Below are 19,684 nucleotides of genomic sequence, written 5' to 3'. Positions count from 1 at the left end.
ATACAGGGTCAAGCTAGTGAAGCTCAATTTCATTCTTATTTTCTGGAGAAGTGAGTGTCACTACAGGCATCCCTCAGTGTCCTCGGGCAATAGGTTCCAGGACTCCCACCCCTACCCCCAGTGGATACAAAAGCTGCCAATGCTTATGGAAAACAATGTAGAATTTGCATATAACCTATGCACACCCTCTTATTTACTTTGAATCTCTAGATTACTTGGGCTACCTACAAGATAAATGCTATGTAACTAGTTGTCATACTGTATTGTTTAGGGGAATAATGACAAGGAGAAAAATTTGTATGTGTTCAGTAGAACATACATGACAGAGGGCTGTCATGGCTTTCTCAAATACCATGCTGTATGGATGAATGCCCAAGAGGGTCCTCTCCCCAACTTTAATGACCAGAGAAGCCCTCAACAGCTCTAACCCGGGGAACCTTATTGGGGCAGAAGAAAAACAGGCAACTGAGAAGCTGAAGGAAAACAGGCTGGAACCCCTCTCCATTCTGCCCAGGCAGAATCTCAGGTTAAAAGCGCTACCTGAGAAGCAGGGTTTGCTACCCCTTTGTCCCTCCAACTAGAAACTCAGCTTTGCATCAGGTGAAGTTAGTAGCTGGGATCAAGTGTCAGCAACTGGGCGACGACGCTGGACAGAAACAAACCTCCCGCAGGGTCCCACTTACCCCTGACAAATAGCGCTCGAGTTTCTTGTTTAAGAGGAAGTAGATGGCGAGGATGTGGCAGGCACGGTTGGACAGCACCGTGTTGATCACGTCACTGTTCTTGTAGCCCAGCTTCTCTGTCATGTGCAGCACCACGCTGGGGCTCAGGTCCTCCAGAGAAATCCTGCGAGGCACAGAGACAAGCGGTCACCTCTCCACAGAGTGGCTCACAAACAAGGCGGCACAGCTGGCCCCAAAGGCCCCCTGTGGACAATCAGGTCTAATGGTTCATTCATCCACCTGACTGTGAGAAATTTCATGCATCCAGGAAAGTGAAGGGAACGGTATACAGTCAGCCCTTCAGATCCAGGGCTTCCCCACCCGTGAGGTTCAACCAATACAGATGGAAAATATGTTTTAAATTTCTCTGTACTGAACGTGAACCGACATTTTTCTTGTGACAATCCCCTAAACAAAGGCAATATTGTAACTATTCACATAGCGTGTATGTTGTATTTGGTATTATAAGTAATCTACAGGTGTTTCAAATATATAAGAGGATGTGCATAGGTTATAAACAAAAACTATAGGATTTTACTGTGCGTAGGAATTTGAGCATCTGTTGATTTTTGGTGTCCTGAGGCAGGATCCTAGAACCAGTCCCCCCAGATACAGAGGGATGACCATAATTGCCTCATGTCATACCATCACCTGGATGTAACAATTACCATTTCACTACACTTGCTTCACTCACTTTTTTTTTTTGCCAAGGTATTTTAAATTACGGGCACCATAACATTGTATTTTTAAACCTTTCAGTGTATGTCTTTGAACCTCCCCTAGAATATCCCCTATAGGATCACGCTCCCTTAGTATCGTCTTAATAATTCCTTAGTATCCTCTAATACCCAAATCACATTCAAATTCTCCAACTGCCTCCCAAGTCTCTTTACAAATAGACATTTTCTGTAAAATGTATTTCTTGCCCATGGGTGGAGCCCACACTCAACCTGGTCTTTGGGATGGGAAATAAAGGTATTCAGAAGCTGGTCCACACCAGGATCAGGAGCCAGTGAACACTCACAAGTTCACAGCAGGGAACCAGGGGTTCAGCTGGGAAGTGGGGTGCTCTCAGAGGAAGACAAGCCAAAGCTTCATCACAGGCGTATTGTGAAAAACTCACTAAGTCAGAAGGCTTAAGACATCCTGGGCATTTACTTATTCACTCATTCACTCACCCACCCACCAAATCCCTGCCTCTTGGAGCTGACATTCCAGTGGGAGAGAGAGAATGTAACTTGATTTAGTCCTCCTGACGGTCCTGTGAGTGGATTCCATCATCATGCCCATTTTACAGAGAAGAAAACCAAAGCCCAGAGCAGTGAAGTAATTTTCCCAGAGTCACACAGGCAGAAAGAACAGCCCCAGAGTTATGACCTGGACAGCCTGGCTGGGTCTGGAGGCTAAACCTCTACACTCACACCCTCTCAATGACACACAGAATGGCTACAGAGCACAAGAAATCAGGCGGAGGGTCCTAAGGCACTGTGTGCAGGTAGTGCGGGGTGCATCATCCTAAATCTCTCAAGAGACACAAATAGGGCCCTCGGTGAGCAGAAGGCTAAAGCAAATGGCCGGAGAGCCCCATAACTGCCACCAGAGGGTCTGAAGACATTTCTGATGGAACCTCAGAGGAACCCCACAGTGCAACCTATAATTGTAAAAAGCAGGGGCCCCACTTGCCCAGCCCACGTGGCCAGCTGGCACGGTGAGGAGGGTAAAACTGCCTCCTGACCATCATTTACCATCCGTAGGTGTGACCTACCTCAGCTCTCCTCTCACTAGACGGGAGTAGGTACTGCCTCATCCCAGACAAAAACAAAAAAAACAAAACAAAACAGGCCCAAAGAACAAGGAAACCCTTCTCCTCACTCCTGTGTGCTATAAAATTACAAATTCTAGGTAATGGCCAGGAGGGAAGTTGAAACGACTAGTTGTAAAAAAAAAGATATTAATAACGTTAGTTCAAATATATAAAACTACTTGTGGTTGGCTAAACCACTCAACACGCAGGGTGACACTGTTTGAAATTGCATGGTAGGGGCAGTGGGGGTGTGGTCCTGCTCCTGGCCAATCAGATCACAGCGACACTTGCGTGGCTCTGCTCCTGGCCAATCCGATTGCATGCACACTCACAGGGTCCCACCCTCTAGTCCAGAGCAGGTTCCTGGGAGGTGGTGAGGCGCCACTGCCCAGGGAATGGGGGATAGTGTGGAGAGGGATGTTCTTGGGGCAGATACTCCATGGCTCCCTTTATATCAATTGTCTTCAAAAACAGGAGAGGCCTGCTAAAACAGGCTGTCAACAGTTTCTTGACTGCAAGTAATACATATTTAAAACATTTTCCAATAAATAATGTATATATTTGGCATTCTCCAATATCTGTTATTGAATTTGTATCATCTCTGAATGTTTGGATGACACAGAGAATAGCAAACCGTTCCAGAATGTGAGGTATAATTTAAACCAAGTACATCTCATTAAATCTGGTTTTATACCAGATTTAATCGCCCATCACCTCCTTTCCTCCCACCCATCTCCAGAGCCAAAGGAGAGGTGGGGAGCTGTCCAGGACCCTGTGGGGAGGCAGCAAGAGGCAGCAAGGGTGGCTTAAAAAATGTCTGTGCTAGACCTAAGGGGCAGCCAGGCTCCCCACAAACATGTATGGACTGATTGGCATGAACATTTATTATAAAAAATTCACTTCCAGAGTTATTTTCCTCTTTCCTTTTAGAGACCAATTCAGAAGTCCAAATAACTTTATAGGAGAAGGTTTCACAGAAGAGTGATACAAAACCTGGGACCTTCCTTTCCTAAAGGAAAACACTGACAGTGTCTAAAATAATCAAATCTGGGGCTAGGAATGTTGGGAAACTATAAACCATACTTTATAAATAGTCCTTTCTTTAATTGTATGTTCTTTCTCCTTTTATCTATGTGTTAGTAAAACAAGAAAAGTAAGTATCAAAAATATATTTTCATCTTAAAGATAAACATTTTTCAAAATAAAGACTATAAATAACATGGACCTCCCCCAAACCGTTTGGAATTCTGGCTTCCTGTCTTAAAAATTGAGCACTAATTTGACTCTAGTATAAAATGAGTAATGGGCCTTACATAAACAGAAGACACGGAGCTGTGGGGGGTAGGGGGTGGTTTATATATGAGATCTTAACCATGTTTACAACCTACTTAACCAATTACATGTTCCATCTCTGTGTTTCTGACCAAGTTCAAATGAAAAAAAAAAAAAATTAAAAATATCAATCTGGCAAAACCAGTATAGGAACTTGAACTTAAGTTTTAATCTACCAAATCCTGTTTACAAATGTGAGAAAGCTCCAAAATAAGACACCACATCATGACTCTCTGTCAACAAAGATGTGGCCAACAAGGAGGAGGCTGGCTGGATTTCTAATACCAACCCCACCCCTTCCACAGCTGAGGAGCTGGTGGATGGATTATGCTCATTTAGGTGGTGATTACATTAGCTTAATGGCTCATCTGGCTGCCACCAATGCCCCCTCCTTTAACAGAAAGCACACCTGAGTGCTGCTATCCATTGGTAATGAGGCCCGGCCCCTCAGCTCTGCTTTCTGTCTCACGTTAGGGTAATATTTCTGGTGTGTGTTTCAGATACTGGCCCAAATTGAGCAGGTGTTGGAAAACAGCAATCTATTTTCAGGTTCCCTTGGTAACCTAAGTAATCTAGACTTTGTCTAAATTACCGCGCCATGAGCCAAATGCTAGAATTCTAGATGGCAACTGTGCAAAACCACCTCCTCCCTGACCACAGCAAGTGTAAATTTGGCCAAGTAGTGTGGACAAAGTGGTGTGAAGGGGTCCACCCGCCCCCCTTCAGTTCGTCTAGACCTACTCAGCATTGCAGCTCTGATAAGACCTGAAGTGTGTTTTCAGAATTTTCTAGGCATTTTGGAACTATGACCGCAGAGGACATCTCCTTCCCTGCCCTGTCAGTCCCCCCTCGATCAGCAGTCCTCTGGTCCCCATGCAAGTGTGGTCAAATGTGCAGGCCTCCCTAGGTCTGAAAGAAGAAGAGCGGTTCTCAGACCTGCAAGGTATCGGGCCGGGTGGTCTCCAGGTCTGCTCTAAAGCAGCCGAGGCGAGGGTCCCCTCCCTCCCTTGCTCACATTGGTTAATACTATGTCAGATGAGTAGGAAAAAAAAGTGTCAGGACATGCTTTCTTGTACTTGTTCTCAAAACTGTAGTCAGCACCCCAGCATGGAGAAGCCTGGGCCACACAAAACGCCTCCGAGTGTTCCTGGCTGTGGATCCCTGTCCATAACTCTCCTTAATGGGCCCTCCTCATGGATACTGACAGGTCAAGCCTGACAGGAAGTCCACAGGGAAACCCAGCAGGAAGCGAGTGACCCCTACCCCCTCTTCTTCCTCTCCCCAGTGCATTAAGGTGGAGTCTCAGGTCTGCAAGAAATATCAAGGACCAAGAGGCCTCTGAGGGGTGGTCTGAAGGAAAGTTCCCCAGAAGTCTGCCTCATGTTGGCAGGAGAGCTCGGGGGTGGATCACACAGGCACACAGGCTCACAGACACACAGACATGCACACAAACACACACACACAGACCCAGGCAGACACACACACACACACACACACACACACACACACACACTCTAATATACACACGTCACAGTTTGTCTACATGGTCCCTTCATGGGAACTAAAGAGCAGCACCCCTCAGGAAAGACACAGGCCCTTAAATAAAGGCTAGGAGAAGGGTTCACGGCCTGGATTTCAGCCTCCACTTGCCCCTCTGAACAACCACCCACGCTGGCCCCGTCTTCTTCCTCTTGTGCACCGAAAAGGCGGCTCTGCTTTGAATCCTGTGCGACCTGCTGTCCAGAGGACAACCCAGGGCTTGAAGGACAGACCCTGTCTCTCCAGAGGAGTCCCTCTGTGTGCACTAAATTACCTGTTGGGGTAGGTGACGTTGCAGGGCACTTTGCCTGTGTAATTCTCATTGAGCCAGCGGTTGGCCAGTGCTTGCTGAATATTTGGCCTCTTCACGGGGTCTGGTTCCAGGAGAGAGCGCAGGAAATTGATGGCTCCTGGAAGACATTTGGCAAAGAACATGCTAGTTACAGGCTGAACGCAGATGCAGACACCATGAGCGTCACAGCAGGAGACCCACCAGCTCGCCTGTCCCTCCCAGGCCACTGCTGCTGGGATCTTTGTGTCTCCAGGGAGCGCTTTGACTCAATCATTCACAGAGTACGAGTTCCGCCCCACCTCCCCTCTGACAGATGGGGTTTTATTTCATTATTATTATTATTTTTTGGTACCAAAGATTGAACCTAGGGGTACTTTATCACTAAGCCTCATCCCCAGCCCTTTTTTGTATTTTATTTAGAGACAGGGTCTCAATAAATTGCTGAGGCTGGCTTCAAATTCACGATTTTCCTGCCTCAGCCTCCCGAGCTGCTGGGATTACATGTACACTCCACTGTGCCCGACCCAGATAGGGTTTTAAACCCCATTCCTTCTCTCTCTCTCTCTCTCTCTCTCTCTCTCTCTCAACCCCATTCCTTCTCTCTCTCTCTCTCTCTCTCTCTCTCTCTCTCTCTCTCTCTCTCTCTCTCTCTTGCAACTGGTACGTTGGTATGTGACAGCAAGAACCAGTTTGGTTTCCCTAAGTTGTGTGCTTCCCAGCACAACCAGTGGTCTCTTACTGTTGTTTAGAAAAAACCAAGAAAGTGTGTATTTACACACTTGAAGGGTGAAAGAAAGTAAACAGAAAATGCCTGCTCTCAGGGGAGTTACTCGACCCCAGAGGGAAGCCAGAGCGACAGGAGAGGCCTTCTAATTAGACCCCAGACTTGGCCTTTACCATGGGGCAGGCATCCAGCTCTCAGAAGCCCAAGTTCTTTCTGGTCCTTTTTTTAAATATTTATTTTGTAGTTATAGGTGGGCACAAAATCTTTATTTTTATTTTCATGCGGTGCTGAGGATCGGTGCCTCACGTGTGGTAGGCGAGCGCTCTACCTCTGAGCCCCAGCCCCAGCCCGGGTCCTTTCTTTTAAACAGTTCTCCACGGCTGCCCACTTCTCCCCAGACTCTCTGAACAGATGACGCAGTGCCCAGACTGGACAGAGTCCATGCCCACCAAGTCAAGCTCTTCAGGCTGATGTGACACCAGAGAGCCACATACTCTGGCTAAAGTGCTAAGTAAGCTCTGTAATGGCGACTCGCATCTTCAATTCCAAATTTGTGTACAGAGCTCCAGCAAGCACCACGCTGACCAGGTGGACTCCCTCCTTTTTGTGCATGGGCAGAGTGTATGCCAATAAAGTTTCTCCTTATTTTTTGGCCTCAGGAGTTTGCCGCAGTCACATTAGTCATGCCGAGCATGATGTGTACGGACAGGATATGAAAAACTGTTGACAAAACTATAAAATCCCAACAACCCCCTTTCCTTCTATCGCAGGCAAAAGTCATCTTTTAAAATGCGCTGGGTCTGTCTTTGCTGAACAGTCATAGAACACCTGCTATCTGCTGAGCTCTGGAGATCAGAAGCTAGTTCATCTCCAAGCAGAGCATTTGCATCTTTTAAGATTCTAACAAGGGAGATAACTACATGACATAAATATATGCACATCAAGGTCACGGACTGCAAAACTGTTCAGCTTGAAAACAGGCAGCGTGTCCACCTGTGGTCAGAGAATGCCGGGGATCACTGCAAAATGACGATGCTCTGACTTGCTTGAGTTCTGGGATTACGGCATTTTCTTATTCTATATTTCTTATTTTAGGGAGCATTATTGTAATGTCTTGCAATATAAAAATATTCTTTTATGTAGCCTTGTTCATGATATCCAATTTCCAACATCCCAAATAGTAAGTCCCAGAAAAATAATCTGAATTTACTTGGTCTCCAAATTTTTCTATCTTTTCCTCCAAAGTTATTTTTTCAGTTTTTTACGAGGGCTCCACTTTGCAAGGAAAAGTCATAAAAAATTCTCATTTTCTTACCAGCTTTATGTTTTCATTTTAATGCTATTCTTAAAAACGTATTAAGGAATATTTAATGCCTGTCATCCCAGTGGTTTGGGAGGCTGAGGCAGGAGGATCACAAGTTCAAAGCCAGCCTCAGCAACAGCAAGGCACTAAGCGACTCAGTGAGACCCTGTCTCTAAATACAAAATAGGACTGGGGATGAGGCTCAGCAGTTGAGTGCCCTTGAGTTCAATCCCTGGTATCTCCCCCCAAATAAGATATATTCTGTGATACAAGAATCAATTCAATGGAACTCTCTCTTGCTAGGTCATGCCCCAGGTGACTCCTCCAGGGAGGGTTCCCCAGTAGCTAACAAGGTCACCAGAAGGTCATGTCTCTTTAAGAATGAAGCAGGTAAGAACATATGTTAGACACCAGAATAATCACGAGGAATGTTTAATGTCATAAAGGTGACAGCTGGATCTCCAAATAAAATGTTCCTAAAATGTTCTTCAGTACAAACAGCTCTCTAAAAGAAGAGGTTCCTCTTTTGGGACCTTCCATCTCCCCTCCCTTAGCACCCCTCCATTGCCCAGTCATTTGGATCTTAACCAGGGACACCTACTGGTCAAAGGATCAAGATACGGGCTTGATGAAGGGAACCGGGGAGCTGTTGAGGAGGATGATTTCTGAGACGTCTCTGTTGCTTACCCTCAAAGGACCTGAACATCACTCCCAGACGACGGCCAGGCCTTGGCAGAGTGTGATTAACCAGAAAAGCTAAGGATAAACTGGATGTGCGTTTTTGTTCTATTTTCACAGCCAAGCGCTCTGCATCTTCACAAACTGCTGATGAGCCCAAGTAATTTTAGTTCAAATCTCTGCTGACGAGTTTTATTCCCTTGGACGTCACAGACATTGCACTGCTATCCTAAAAGGACTTTGAGCGCATCCTTCGACCTCTTTGGAGTTTGTGTTAGGTCTTGAATATCTCTAGGTCTCTGGGGCAAAAGGGATTAAAAATATTCCCCACCATCCCAGAAAGCCACAGTGAGCCTGGCCTCACGCCACCTCTCTCCCTTGTACCCTTCGTCTCTCCATTCAGGCTGGGAGAGTTGGGAAGAGCCACAGGGCTCCGTCACCCTCAACACAGCACAAGCCACAACCCTCTTTCCTTCTGGAGCCGTCACTGTGCCTAGGCAAAGGGCTGCGAGAGGGAGGCAGCCGTCAGGCTCAGGAGTGACTCCAGTTGGACACAAGTGGAGTGGAGCCCCATCTCCAGGGCTGCTGTCCCCTCACCTCCCTGGAGAAGGGATTTTTTGAGTCTGACAGTCAAGTCTTCTTAGAAACCTTAACTAGCATGGGCTCACCCTCACCCATGCCAACACTTCTCCAACTTCGCTCCGGTGAATCCGTGGCACAGAACCCTCTAACTCTGAAGTGACTCTTGGGCTGTATTATAAATGCTACAGCTGGGGTGCAACGATCAAAGAGCAAAGAGGCAAAATTTCTGAGCCGTGAAAGGCAGTCACTGCTCTATCATGCACAAGGGCCAATGCGTGGAAAGAGGAAATCATCTAGAAGAGAGAACTGGAAGGGCCCAGAAGCTTGAGTGTCCACTGAGGTGGCAGAAATGAGGGGCAGGTTTCATGGACTTGCAAGGATAACAATGCTGATTCGACTCAGATTTCAAAAATTCTTTCAGCTGATTCTAAAAAGATGACGAGGATAAAATAGATATGATCATTACAACTGGGAGTGACAGAACTGTCAAATTAATAAAAATGTGTGTTACTGAGGCACGATCAAATTGACGTATTTTCAATCTGGATTGACATTACTCAAAGCACAAAGACCTACCCGGCACTAGATACTAGTAAATCTTGGGGAGGGGAGGCATCTTATACTCAATAAAATAAGGAAATGAAAATAGCACAATACAGTGGCAAAATCTAGAAGCCAGGCAGGCAGATGTAATCCCCCTGAGACTCAGCTTCCTCGTTGGTAAATTGGGAATAATGGTACTTACACACAGGTTGAGTGGGGGAAAAAAAATGTGAAAAACACCTACACACAGTTATTCCATAAACAGCAACTACTCTTTTTTAGGGTAAAGTGGTCTTCCTGGAAGTTACAGGTACAGGTGAGCTGGACTGGTTGGAAGGGAGAGGAGATAAACCAGGTGGGGTGCAGTGGGTTGGAAAAATAGGGACGATGAGGACAGCAGCTGATGCCCAAAGCCCCAGTCCTTCAGTCCATAAACAATAGATGATGCCCGGGGCTACCTAGCAGCTGGTGCTGGACCCTTCTGCAAAGGGCCAGTTCCCAGCCCTGAGTAGTCAAATGAATGAGCAGGCTGTCTGCCCAGGCCACACATGCACTTTAACTCCAGAGGCAGCAGCATAGAGTCCCTGAGCATCAACCATGGGCAAACCCTACACCTGACACTTGGCATAGAGGATTAAGCCCTGGTTGAGTTCCTTATGTATACCAATAGTTTTAAAAGCAGAAAAGGGAAACCAGACTCCTTAACTGGAAAACCAGATCTAGAAATGCAATTCATGCTTGACAAGTCAAAAAAATAAAGTCCTGTAGAAACATGAGGCCAGGGTCCAAGTAAAAAGCTCTCTGCTCAAAGCAGGAGCCATGTGAAGTCACAAAGTCAGACACCAATTCCAGTGACCCTGAAAGCACTTGGAAAGGTTTCAATATTTCCTCTCTGCAATTACCTTTAGACTGTTTCTTAACATTTCAAAGTGTGCATCTTTTTACTTTTTTAAAGAAAAATTTAATTTTCCCAATTAAAAAAAAATACTTAGAAACCAGCCTTAGTAGGTGGGCAAGGATATTGGGAGGGAAAACATGGCACATCTCTGAAGTAATGAGACTGATTGTCTTGTGCTCTTAACCCACTTGCCTTTGTGTGGCTGCCCAGCCCAGGCCCATGATGAAAGCAGGCTGAACTGCCAGTCCTCCTGCCACAGCCTGTGTGTGTCTCACACTAAGGCATCTGGCAAATCTCTTTGGCTTCCCACCTTCAATACACACGGTACAGTGGCACTGTTCCACCTCATTTCCTAAATGAAGTTATGTGCCATGCTTTAGAAAGCTAAGAGGTTTAAGTGGAAGGGACACACTGTAGGAGATTTCATTGCTGGTGAAATACCTTTGGTGAAACACCTCTTTCCCTGCTTCCCTCTGCATGGACCAATAATCTTGGAATGGTAGCTGTTCCACTAGCCTGGGGCTATAGGAGGGCAGAGCCCTTCAATCTTTGATCCAACTCTTAACAGATATATAGCATGAGTGGAAATAAACCTTCATGATCTCAAGACTCTTAAGAACGGGAGTGGGAGATAATGGTTACTGAAGCTTAACCTGGCCCATCCTGACTAATACAGTGAGAAGGCAGCAGATCAGCAGTTCTCCAGCTGCTCAGGCTCTCAGTGGGATTCAGAGTGAGCGCCGCCTGCCTTTTCCAGGCATGCAGTGCAAACACATTGTTACTGTACTGTATTATGGTCAAAGCAAGTTCCAAACCATCTGAATCACTTTCGAATCACCCTGAGAGATGGCAACATTCGTTGACTATACAATGCTGCTATAAATGGAGGTTGCAAGAGCGAATACAAAATGGTGCAGCTACTCTGAACATGAGCGTGGCAGTTTTTTACAAAACTAAACATGTGCTTACTATTGACTCAAAAATTTCAGTTTTAGGCATTTGCCCCAGAGAAGTGAAATCATATCCACACAAACATCTGCATGTGAATGTTTACAGCAGCTTCCCTCATAACAGCCCCAAACTGTAAATGACCAATGGTCCTTCAGTGGGTGATTGTTACCAACCTTGATATATCTCTGCCAGGGACACTACTCGGCATCAGAAAGAAACAAGGTCCTGATGCATGCAACAACTTGGATGGACCTCAAAGGAATTATGCTTAGTGAACAAAAAGTCACATATGTGTACACACGTACACACACACATATACACATGCATAAACACACGCACATATATTGCATTTTTGAAATGACAAAGTGACAGATATGGAGAACAGGACAGGGGTTGGCAGGGAGAACGAGAGGGAGGGAGGAGTAGTGACTATACAGGGACCACACAAGGGATTCTTGAGATAGAATTGCGCTATCTCTTCACTGTGGTGGCTATAATATGAACCTACCTCTGTGATGAAATTGCATAGAACTAACTACGCACCAACACGAACATGAAAACCTGTGAAACCTGTGGAATCTGGATAAGGCCAATAGATTTTATCAGTGTTAATTTCCTGGTAGTGATATCATGCTACCACTATCCAAGGTTCTGCCATTGGAGGAAACTGAATGAAGTCTATATGAACCTCTCCGTGTTATTCTTACAATTGTGAATCTGGAATAATGCCACAAAGAAAATTATTTTTTTTTAAATATTCTTATTAGTTGTTGATGGACCTTTACTTTATTTATTTATTTACATGCAGGGCTGAGAATCAAACACAGTGCCTCACACCACACATGCTAGGCAAGCACTCTACCACTAAGCCACAAACTCAGCTCACACAAGGAAAAGTATTTTTTAGACATCTTATTAATAAAAACTATCCCCTTCACTCTCTATCCCCTTATGCTGATTTTAAGTTAAAGCACTTAAGCTACCAAATATCACAATTTAAATGTGTGTGTGTATTTATTGATTGATTGATTGGCCTTACTCATTGAATACAGTGTAAGTTCTATAAGGGCACAGACTTTGTTTCTTGTGTTACTGGCACCTAGAATGTGCCCAGCACACAACTGGTACATAATACATGTTCACCAAAAAAGTGAATCAATGAAATATGCACTGAATGAAGGAATGAGAATTCCCCATGGTGCTTTGCAGCACTTTCCAAATTTCTGAAAGCTGTAAAAGTACACATAATCATTCCTTCACCATTTTGCACATTTTCTACCTCTAAGAGTTAACAGCTCTCAAAGCAGAAATGTTTCTTTTCGAAGACAGAACTGTACCATATCTTCCCAAGGATGGAAGGCCTCCTTTACTAGCTTGCAATCTCCAGGGATTCCACCCTGCCTCACAAAGGTGACAGTGTGGCCTGAGTTCATGATTGCATACAAGAACTCACTTCAGGGCTGGGGTGCCGCTCGGGGCTAGAGCACTCGCCTAGCCCAGACAAGGTCCTGGTTCAAGCCCCTGTATCACAAAAAAAAAAAAAAAAAAAAAATCTTTTTAAAGGACCTTTGAGAACTCATTTCAGCTTTGATTCCACTGGGCAAGCATGAATTCAAGGTCAGCTTCATGGATGCTTTATAAACTCAAGGAAAAAAAAAAAAACAAACACCTAACAGTAGTAAAATAAATGCTATTTTAACCATGGATCGTAACTGAATTTTAAAAATTACTTTGAGGCAGGGTGGGGGTTGGGGGTGTCACAAGCGTCCTCCCAATGAAGCTGTGTTGATTCCAAGGGAACAATTAAAGGATCACCAAAGCCAAGCTTAGGTCAGGAACTTGATACGAACTTTGAACCAAACAAAAGAACAATTTGTCCTAACTCACAGGCTCAGAAACCAAACCTTAATACGAACTGTTTACAGAAATGTGAACCAGCCAAAGTCTGAGAGTACTTTTCTAACACACCTGATGAGTCAGTCTAATGAAGTCACTGAACCCATCCACATACATTAAGAGCTTTTGAACAGGCTCAAAAACTCCCATAACAAAACAACGTGACTGAAACCAAGAACGGACTGTGGAAAACACAATGGAAACGGGACGATGACAGACCCTCTTCTTCAAGCCAACGTGATGACAATGGAGAGTTTTAAAACAACAAAGCCTGCAATTACTTTCCAAGTGGAGAACAGAAGGTTCTCTGGATATGTGTGTCTTGTTTAGAAGGAAGGAGTTAGGGCTTTGGAATTCTAACGGAAATGGAGAGGATACAGGTGAGGTGAGAAGACGGGCTGCTCAGAGAGGGGAACCCCAGCCTCCCCTGGAGACTAAACAGTGGGAAGACACTCACACGCCCCAGACAGCCATGACAGCACCCCTGCAAGACACAATGCCGCTTCACCCATGGACTCAGGCCAGTCAGAACCAAGGTCCTGCCACCCTGAATCCAGAGCCGCAGGTGAGTTACCTGTGGAGAGCTGGGTGGGGAGGGGGTTCATCTCCTTGTCCACCATCTTCTGGTACAAAGCCCTCAGGCTGAACGGCTCCACCGTGAAAGGCAGGGTCCCCGTCAACATGGCGTACATGTTCACACCTCTGAAAAGAGACACCAAAGCGTGAGGCCAGGGCGAGGTCCCAGGTGAGGAGGACAAAGAGGACACAGGCTTAGTCCACGCTTCCATGCTGTTGCTTCCACAGTTCTCCTTCCTGGTCATCTTTCTAGAACCCGCAGCACCACGTCCAAGCACCCACACTGAAGGGCTCGGGGGAGGACAGGACTCCAGAGACGGGCAGGAGCGTGAAGAACTTCCAGACCTGCCTCCTCAGGAGGGGAAACCACATCCCTCTCTGCTCTCTGACATGAATGGGTTGAGCATCCCTAATGGGAACCCCCCCACACACCAAATTCTCCAAACTCAGAAACTTTACCGAGCCTCAATTGGCCACCACAGGTGGAAACCCTACCTCTGATCTCATGTGACAGGTCAATCAGAACACGGGTTCACTACACGTGTGACAGAGTTACCTTCAGTGGACACGAAACATCCATTCAGTGATTCGACTCGGGCCTTGTCCCCCACATATCTCATTATGTACATGCAAAGATTCTAAAATCTGGAAAATATCCCAAATCCCCAAAATTCAGGTCTCAAGCATTTCAGAAGTGGTCCAGCCACGATGCAATGGTTCCAAGTGTGCTTTACAAGGTGGAATCTACAAGTGGCCAGGCAGACCAAAACATCCAGGGCAAGACCTGCCTGTGAGCACCCCGATCCATGAGCTCACCAGGTTACCAACCAGGCCTTTGAAACCAGGTTAACCATCAGCCCTCGGAAAACCAGTGTGTGGCTCTTCTCTTGAGTTTTTCTTTGGTTTCTCACTAGAGGAAACTCCTTTCCACCCCCATTCTTACTTTACTCCTTATTGTGAGACCCTGTCACCCAGCGCTGGCCCCAAACCTCAGCTACAGTCAAAATACCTTCTGAGTAGGCCTAACTGCTGATATCCACAGCCCATCTAGAGAACAGCAACATCTTCTCGGAGGGTTTCTATCTTCCTGATGTGCAAGCCTAATATCATTTTGATGAGATTTCCTGAAGGGGATGAAATGCCTGCCTGCCAAGAGGTCTCCACCGTTCAAAAGCACCCAGGGGAATATGTTTTAAAAACAGGCAGTAGGATTGCCAGTCAAAACAAATCCGATGACACTGATTGAAATTAAGACCCTGGAGGCCTCATTCCACAGAGGCGCCTCTGAATGACGGCATAATGACAGGTACCGGAGCCCACGGGCTCCGATTAGAAATCATTCTCAAATTTCAGACACACAGTAAAAGGCAGTTCCTGCTCTGAACTCACAGCAGAGTGAGGGAGACAGTTACACAAATGTTCATTCCACAAATTCCTGCCGGATGCCTCTCTGCCCACACAGGGTTGTAGGTACCCGAGAAGGACGTCGCCGTCTTGGATTTGGGGTTGGGGAGAAGCAGGCACTTGGATACACAGATAACTAAGCACATCCTTTCAAGTGCACAGGAAGTAAGAAAATGCTGAACTGAGCTGCTTTTGACGGCCACTAGCAGCAGTTCAATGAAGGGAGAGGAAGGGTAGACCCACAGGCACAGGAAGACAGGGAGGCCTCCCGGGTGGTGAGTACCGAGGGTACGAGCTTCTACTTGTAAATATCTCTGGCTGGCTGGAGGTGAAGAGGGGGAGAGGAATGGCATAAATCAAGAAATGGAGATAAGAACAGACAAGGCAGCCATTTACAGCAGCAATTCTCACTGTGGGTTCAACGAATCTCACTGCCCAGGATATGCACAGATGCGAAATGAACACAAATGAGGGCCAAAGTGGGGAGTAGATCTCTCCTGTAAATGGATTAAAGGGGTTCAGAATGGGGAGCAGGAGACTGGCCGCAGAGGCAGTGATCACCATTGATGTCGGAATGAAAGCAATGGCACAGAATAGACAGAGAAAGCAAATCAGCAGCATCTGAAGGGGACACGCAAAACCGCCATCGTGGAACACCAGCTACGGTGGCCTCAGAGGGACAACGGAGGAGGCTGAGAGAGCAATTTTAGGGGTGGAGGGAAGAAGCGTTAGGGTTGGAAACACGTTTGAGAACCTACTACACAATGCTGCATTTAAGATAGGTTTGAGATAAAACCAAACACCTTTACCTTGAAGGATTTTTGGAGATTTTGATAAGAGAAAAAACTTAGCAGAAAAATTCTAAAATTTATAAATATGAAGAGGCTTTAATGGACGTCACTCTCTAGTACATCCCAGAAAGTTGATGGGAAGCACTGAACAGCCTCAAGGGCAAGCACCCACCCTCCCTAAGGCATCCTGATCCACTTAGGACAGCTCTGCAGGAGGAAGGGCTTCCAACCCTAGGCCAAGGTCGACATCCCCCATGCTTCAGTTCTGGAACAAGATCAGCTGCTCTTCCGTGGTCAGCACTTGACACGTTTGGAAGCTGGAAGCAGGACCTCCCCTCCCCAGGCCCTTTGCCTGTGCTTCATGTGCCATGGCTTAGAGTCCCATCCACAACCTGGCTCTCTGCCCTGAAAACACACCAGCTGGTTCATGTACTTAATGAATTTTAAAGTTTTCATGCTATAGAACAAATTCCTAATATGGAAACAGAATCTGATTGAATTGAACTTAAGGGCAAAAAATAAAAATAAAATAGAAATGTTTTTAAAGGGTTCTACCCCTGCTCACTTGCGAGCATCTTGTCTCCAACCTTCACACTAAAGCTAAAGAGGCTGGTGTCTTATAATGTCCCACCCATGCGGTGCTTCTGAAATTGAGGTACACAGGCATGTTCTCTAGGGTTCAACAGTTCTTATTTTGATTTTCTTTTTGATGATGCACACGTGCGCGTACACACACACACACACACACACACACACACAAACATTTTGTAAACCAGAACGAGGGCACCAACAGGACCATCACATAACCAAAACCCTCCCCTGTACACAGAATTTCAGTGCTGCTTTGGCAAGGCTGTTTAAAGAAGCACGATTTTTACCAAGACATATCCCTTTCACGGTCACAGCCTAATGGGAACAGAGCAGAAGTGAAGCTTCTGGGCTTATATCTGTGGAAAAGATATATATATATTCCTGGCAGCTGGAACAGTGCAGTGGTTCCCAAAGGGTGTCTCCCACTTCTGCAACATCAGCAAGAGCTTGTGTTGTAACCTTCCAGGTGCTTCTGTTGCACACTCAGTTTGAAAGCCATCGGAAGATGAAAAGTGGTGGAGAACTGAGGCCCAGCAGGGAGACTGCACTCAACAACTCAGCTCCCCGGACCATCCGCCACTGCGTCTCATTAGTGTTGCTTATTTGGAAAACTTGGGGGTCCTTTTAGTCTGGTCAATTTAACTTGTAAATTTTGGTTTGGGCAGAGGAGTTTGATTTTGGATTCATGAACCTGTAAGTCACATTTAAATAAAAAATAACCTAAGTCGACAGGTGAGATGATCAAGAACGTGATTCCTTTAAAAAGAGTGTGCACTCCTCAAGTTTGAAGACCTTTTATACGCCCTTTGTCTTCCTGTCATGGGTGGAGTGGATCCAACCTGCAGGATGCTGTGGCCAGGGGGCTAGTACCCAGTTGAAGAGGTTTGGGGAGTATATGGGGCCCACTCTAAAGCTCTATGAAAGTTTCTTTAAGGAGACCTGGGGGTGCCAAACTGCTTGCCTCCTTGTCACTGAGTAGCTTCTAAAGATGACTGACTCTCCAGTCATTGCCTACTACAGTTGCCTTTGCCTCTCTGTTGTCTGGCTTGGGCCACAGATAAAGATGACAGATGCTGTCTGAAAAGATGGCTCCAGGGAGCTCCATGGTCCAACCAGGGTCCAGCAAGTGGTTTCTATGGAAACACTTGATTACCAACTGGACACTAGAATTCCACTTCTCTTAGAGGAGTCAATCATCACATATCCTTAAAGAACTTTCTTATCCCAGAGTCTTTCATTTAAAATATGGGAATAACAATGGCACCTACCTCCCAGGTCAAATGGAGGTCAAACAAAGGAAACCATAGAGAGAGAACCAAACGCTGAGCCTGGTAAAAATTAAGTGCTCAGTGCATGTGATCTGTGGCTTCATTTTTAAAAAAAATATTTTAAAAAACAACAGGAAACATTATATTTGTGTCCTGTAGCCAAATAATCATGGAAACCTACATTAGTAGTCAGAAAACTCCAGATGTCAAAAAGGAAACCACCAGACGGGGCATCTGAATTCCTCTCCCCTGGAGTTTCAAACATGTTTCATGTCTGGATAAAGAGAAATGCAGTCCCTTTGACGTTTGACAAGTGTGCAGAAATACCAAGGGGAAACATGGAATGCAGTTGATAAACCTCCGTAATCCCATGGAATTAGGAGGAGTTCCCAAACATGTTCAGAATTTCCTGACGGGTCTTTGAAATACGGCTCAGGGGCTTCCTAGGTTCTCTGTGGCAGACATGGGACTCCTAAGAATTGAAGATAGTTTTGAAGAAAGGAATAATTAGAGATAGGAATGAGGGAGATCAACCAGCTAATGCTGCTAGCATGTTTCCAAGCAGAAGGAAATATCGGTGAGTCATTGTTGGATGGGAAAAAAACCCAAAGGAGACTGGACCGTGGAATCCTCTGATGTTGAAGGAGAAAGAAAGAGTGAGGTTAAGGGACTGAAGGAAGGAAAGAGGCCCATGAGGCACAAAGGTGGAGGATTTGAAGTTACGTCAGAAGCTAAGTGGTGGTCCTAGTGTTTAGTCGAGACACAAAGACATTTCCTGAAGGAAAATCTGGGGTCAAACTGCCATCCCAGAGAGGAAAGACATAGACTCGCTGCTCCCTGGAGAAGTCTCCAGAAACTTTACCAAGATGCAAGGGACACAGCAACTGGCAGCAGTGCACTGGAAGGAACAGATCCTGTGTCCTCACAGGGTACACAGAAGGGGGTCTCAACAACCACCCAGAGAGAGCTGGAGTGCAGCTAGGAGAAGCTCCCAGATACATACACCTTGCTTCTGTGAGTCTTCCAGGAAGGAACCTCCTTGGAAAAATGAGAATACACTCCACCTGAAAGCAATACCCTCCCATTTTTCACTATCAATTTTCAATAATATAACTTTCAACTTAAGGTCTTAGAAGAAGAAGAGGCACAGATCCATCTCTTTAGATAATCTCACTCTTCAATCCTGCTCCATAAATGCTCTATGGATTTTCTTGTGGGTTTCAAGACTTGTGTTTCCATTTCTTTCCCCCTTCACCTCTCCTATTGGAAATGCTCATGTCAGCTGCCAAAAGGGGGGGGGGGCTTGGGTTTTATAACTTTGAAAGCTCAAAAGCTTTCAGACTTTTTATAACTTTTAAAAGTCAAAAGCCCTGAACTTTCCAAAAGCAGCATAAGTCTCTTTCCACCTCCTTTCTCCAGTCATCCTTCATTTTGAGGGAGTGTGAGGGGAGGAAAAAATCCTTCTACACCTGATTCCTGCTAAGAGCCGGTGGTATCTGATGGTACTTTTACCAAGCACTGAGTCTGAGGCCTGAAACAAATTCTCCCACTCTGCATCCTGGGTGTCCAGTTCTCATGGAAATGGGAGACCTGGGAACAAACAAGATGGCGCCTCTCGGTCAATTATCTACTCAAAGATGTGGGAGACTGGCAGAGATTTTTTTCTCACTCAGCGAAAATAAATTCAGTAAGCGAAGGAGGTGACTTGGGTGTGCCATGCGTGACTCTCCATGAGGCACTCTGCCTTCACCCAATGTTCCATCCATTCCAGAAACCCCCCAGGACAGCAA

General features: G+C 45.8%; 1 protein-coding gene across 1 annotated transcript in view; it reads right to left on the bottom strand.

Moving 5' to 3' along the window:
- Window positions 1-19,684, bottom strand: part of Hunk (hormonally up-regulated Neu-associated kinase) — a 95,391-nt gene that overhangs the window by 16,182 nt on the left and 59,525 nt on the right. Inside the window, exons 5-7 of the mRNA XM_026393590.2 lie at window positions 13,839-13,966; window positions 5,672-5,807; window positions 684-846 (exon numbers count right to left, since the gene is read on the bottom strand). Of these exons, the coding sequence (XP_026249375.1) occupies window positions 684-846; window positions 5,672-5,807; window positions 13,839-13,966 (427 nt within the window). The remainder of the gene's footprint in view (window positions 1-683; window positions 847-5,671; window positions 5,808-13,838; window positions 13,967-19,684) is intronic.

This window comes from Urocitellus parryii, chromosome 2 (assembly GCF_045843805.1).
Source record: "Urocitellus parryii isolate mUroPar1 chromosome 2, mUroPar1.hap1, whole genome shotgun sequence".
In the NCBI taxonomy this organism is placed as follows: domain Eukaryota; kingdom Metazoa; phylum Chordata; class Mammalia; order Rodentia; family Sciuridae; genus Urocitellus; species Urocitellus parryii.
Note: the sequence above shows the minus strand (reverse complement) of the source record. Positions and strands in the feature narration are given on the sequence as shown.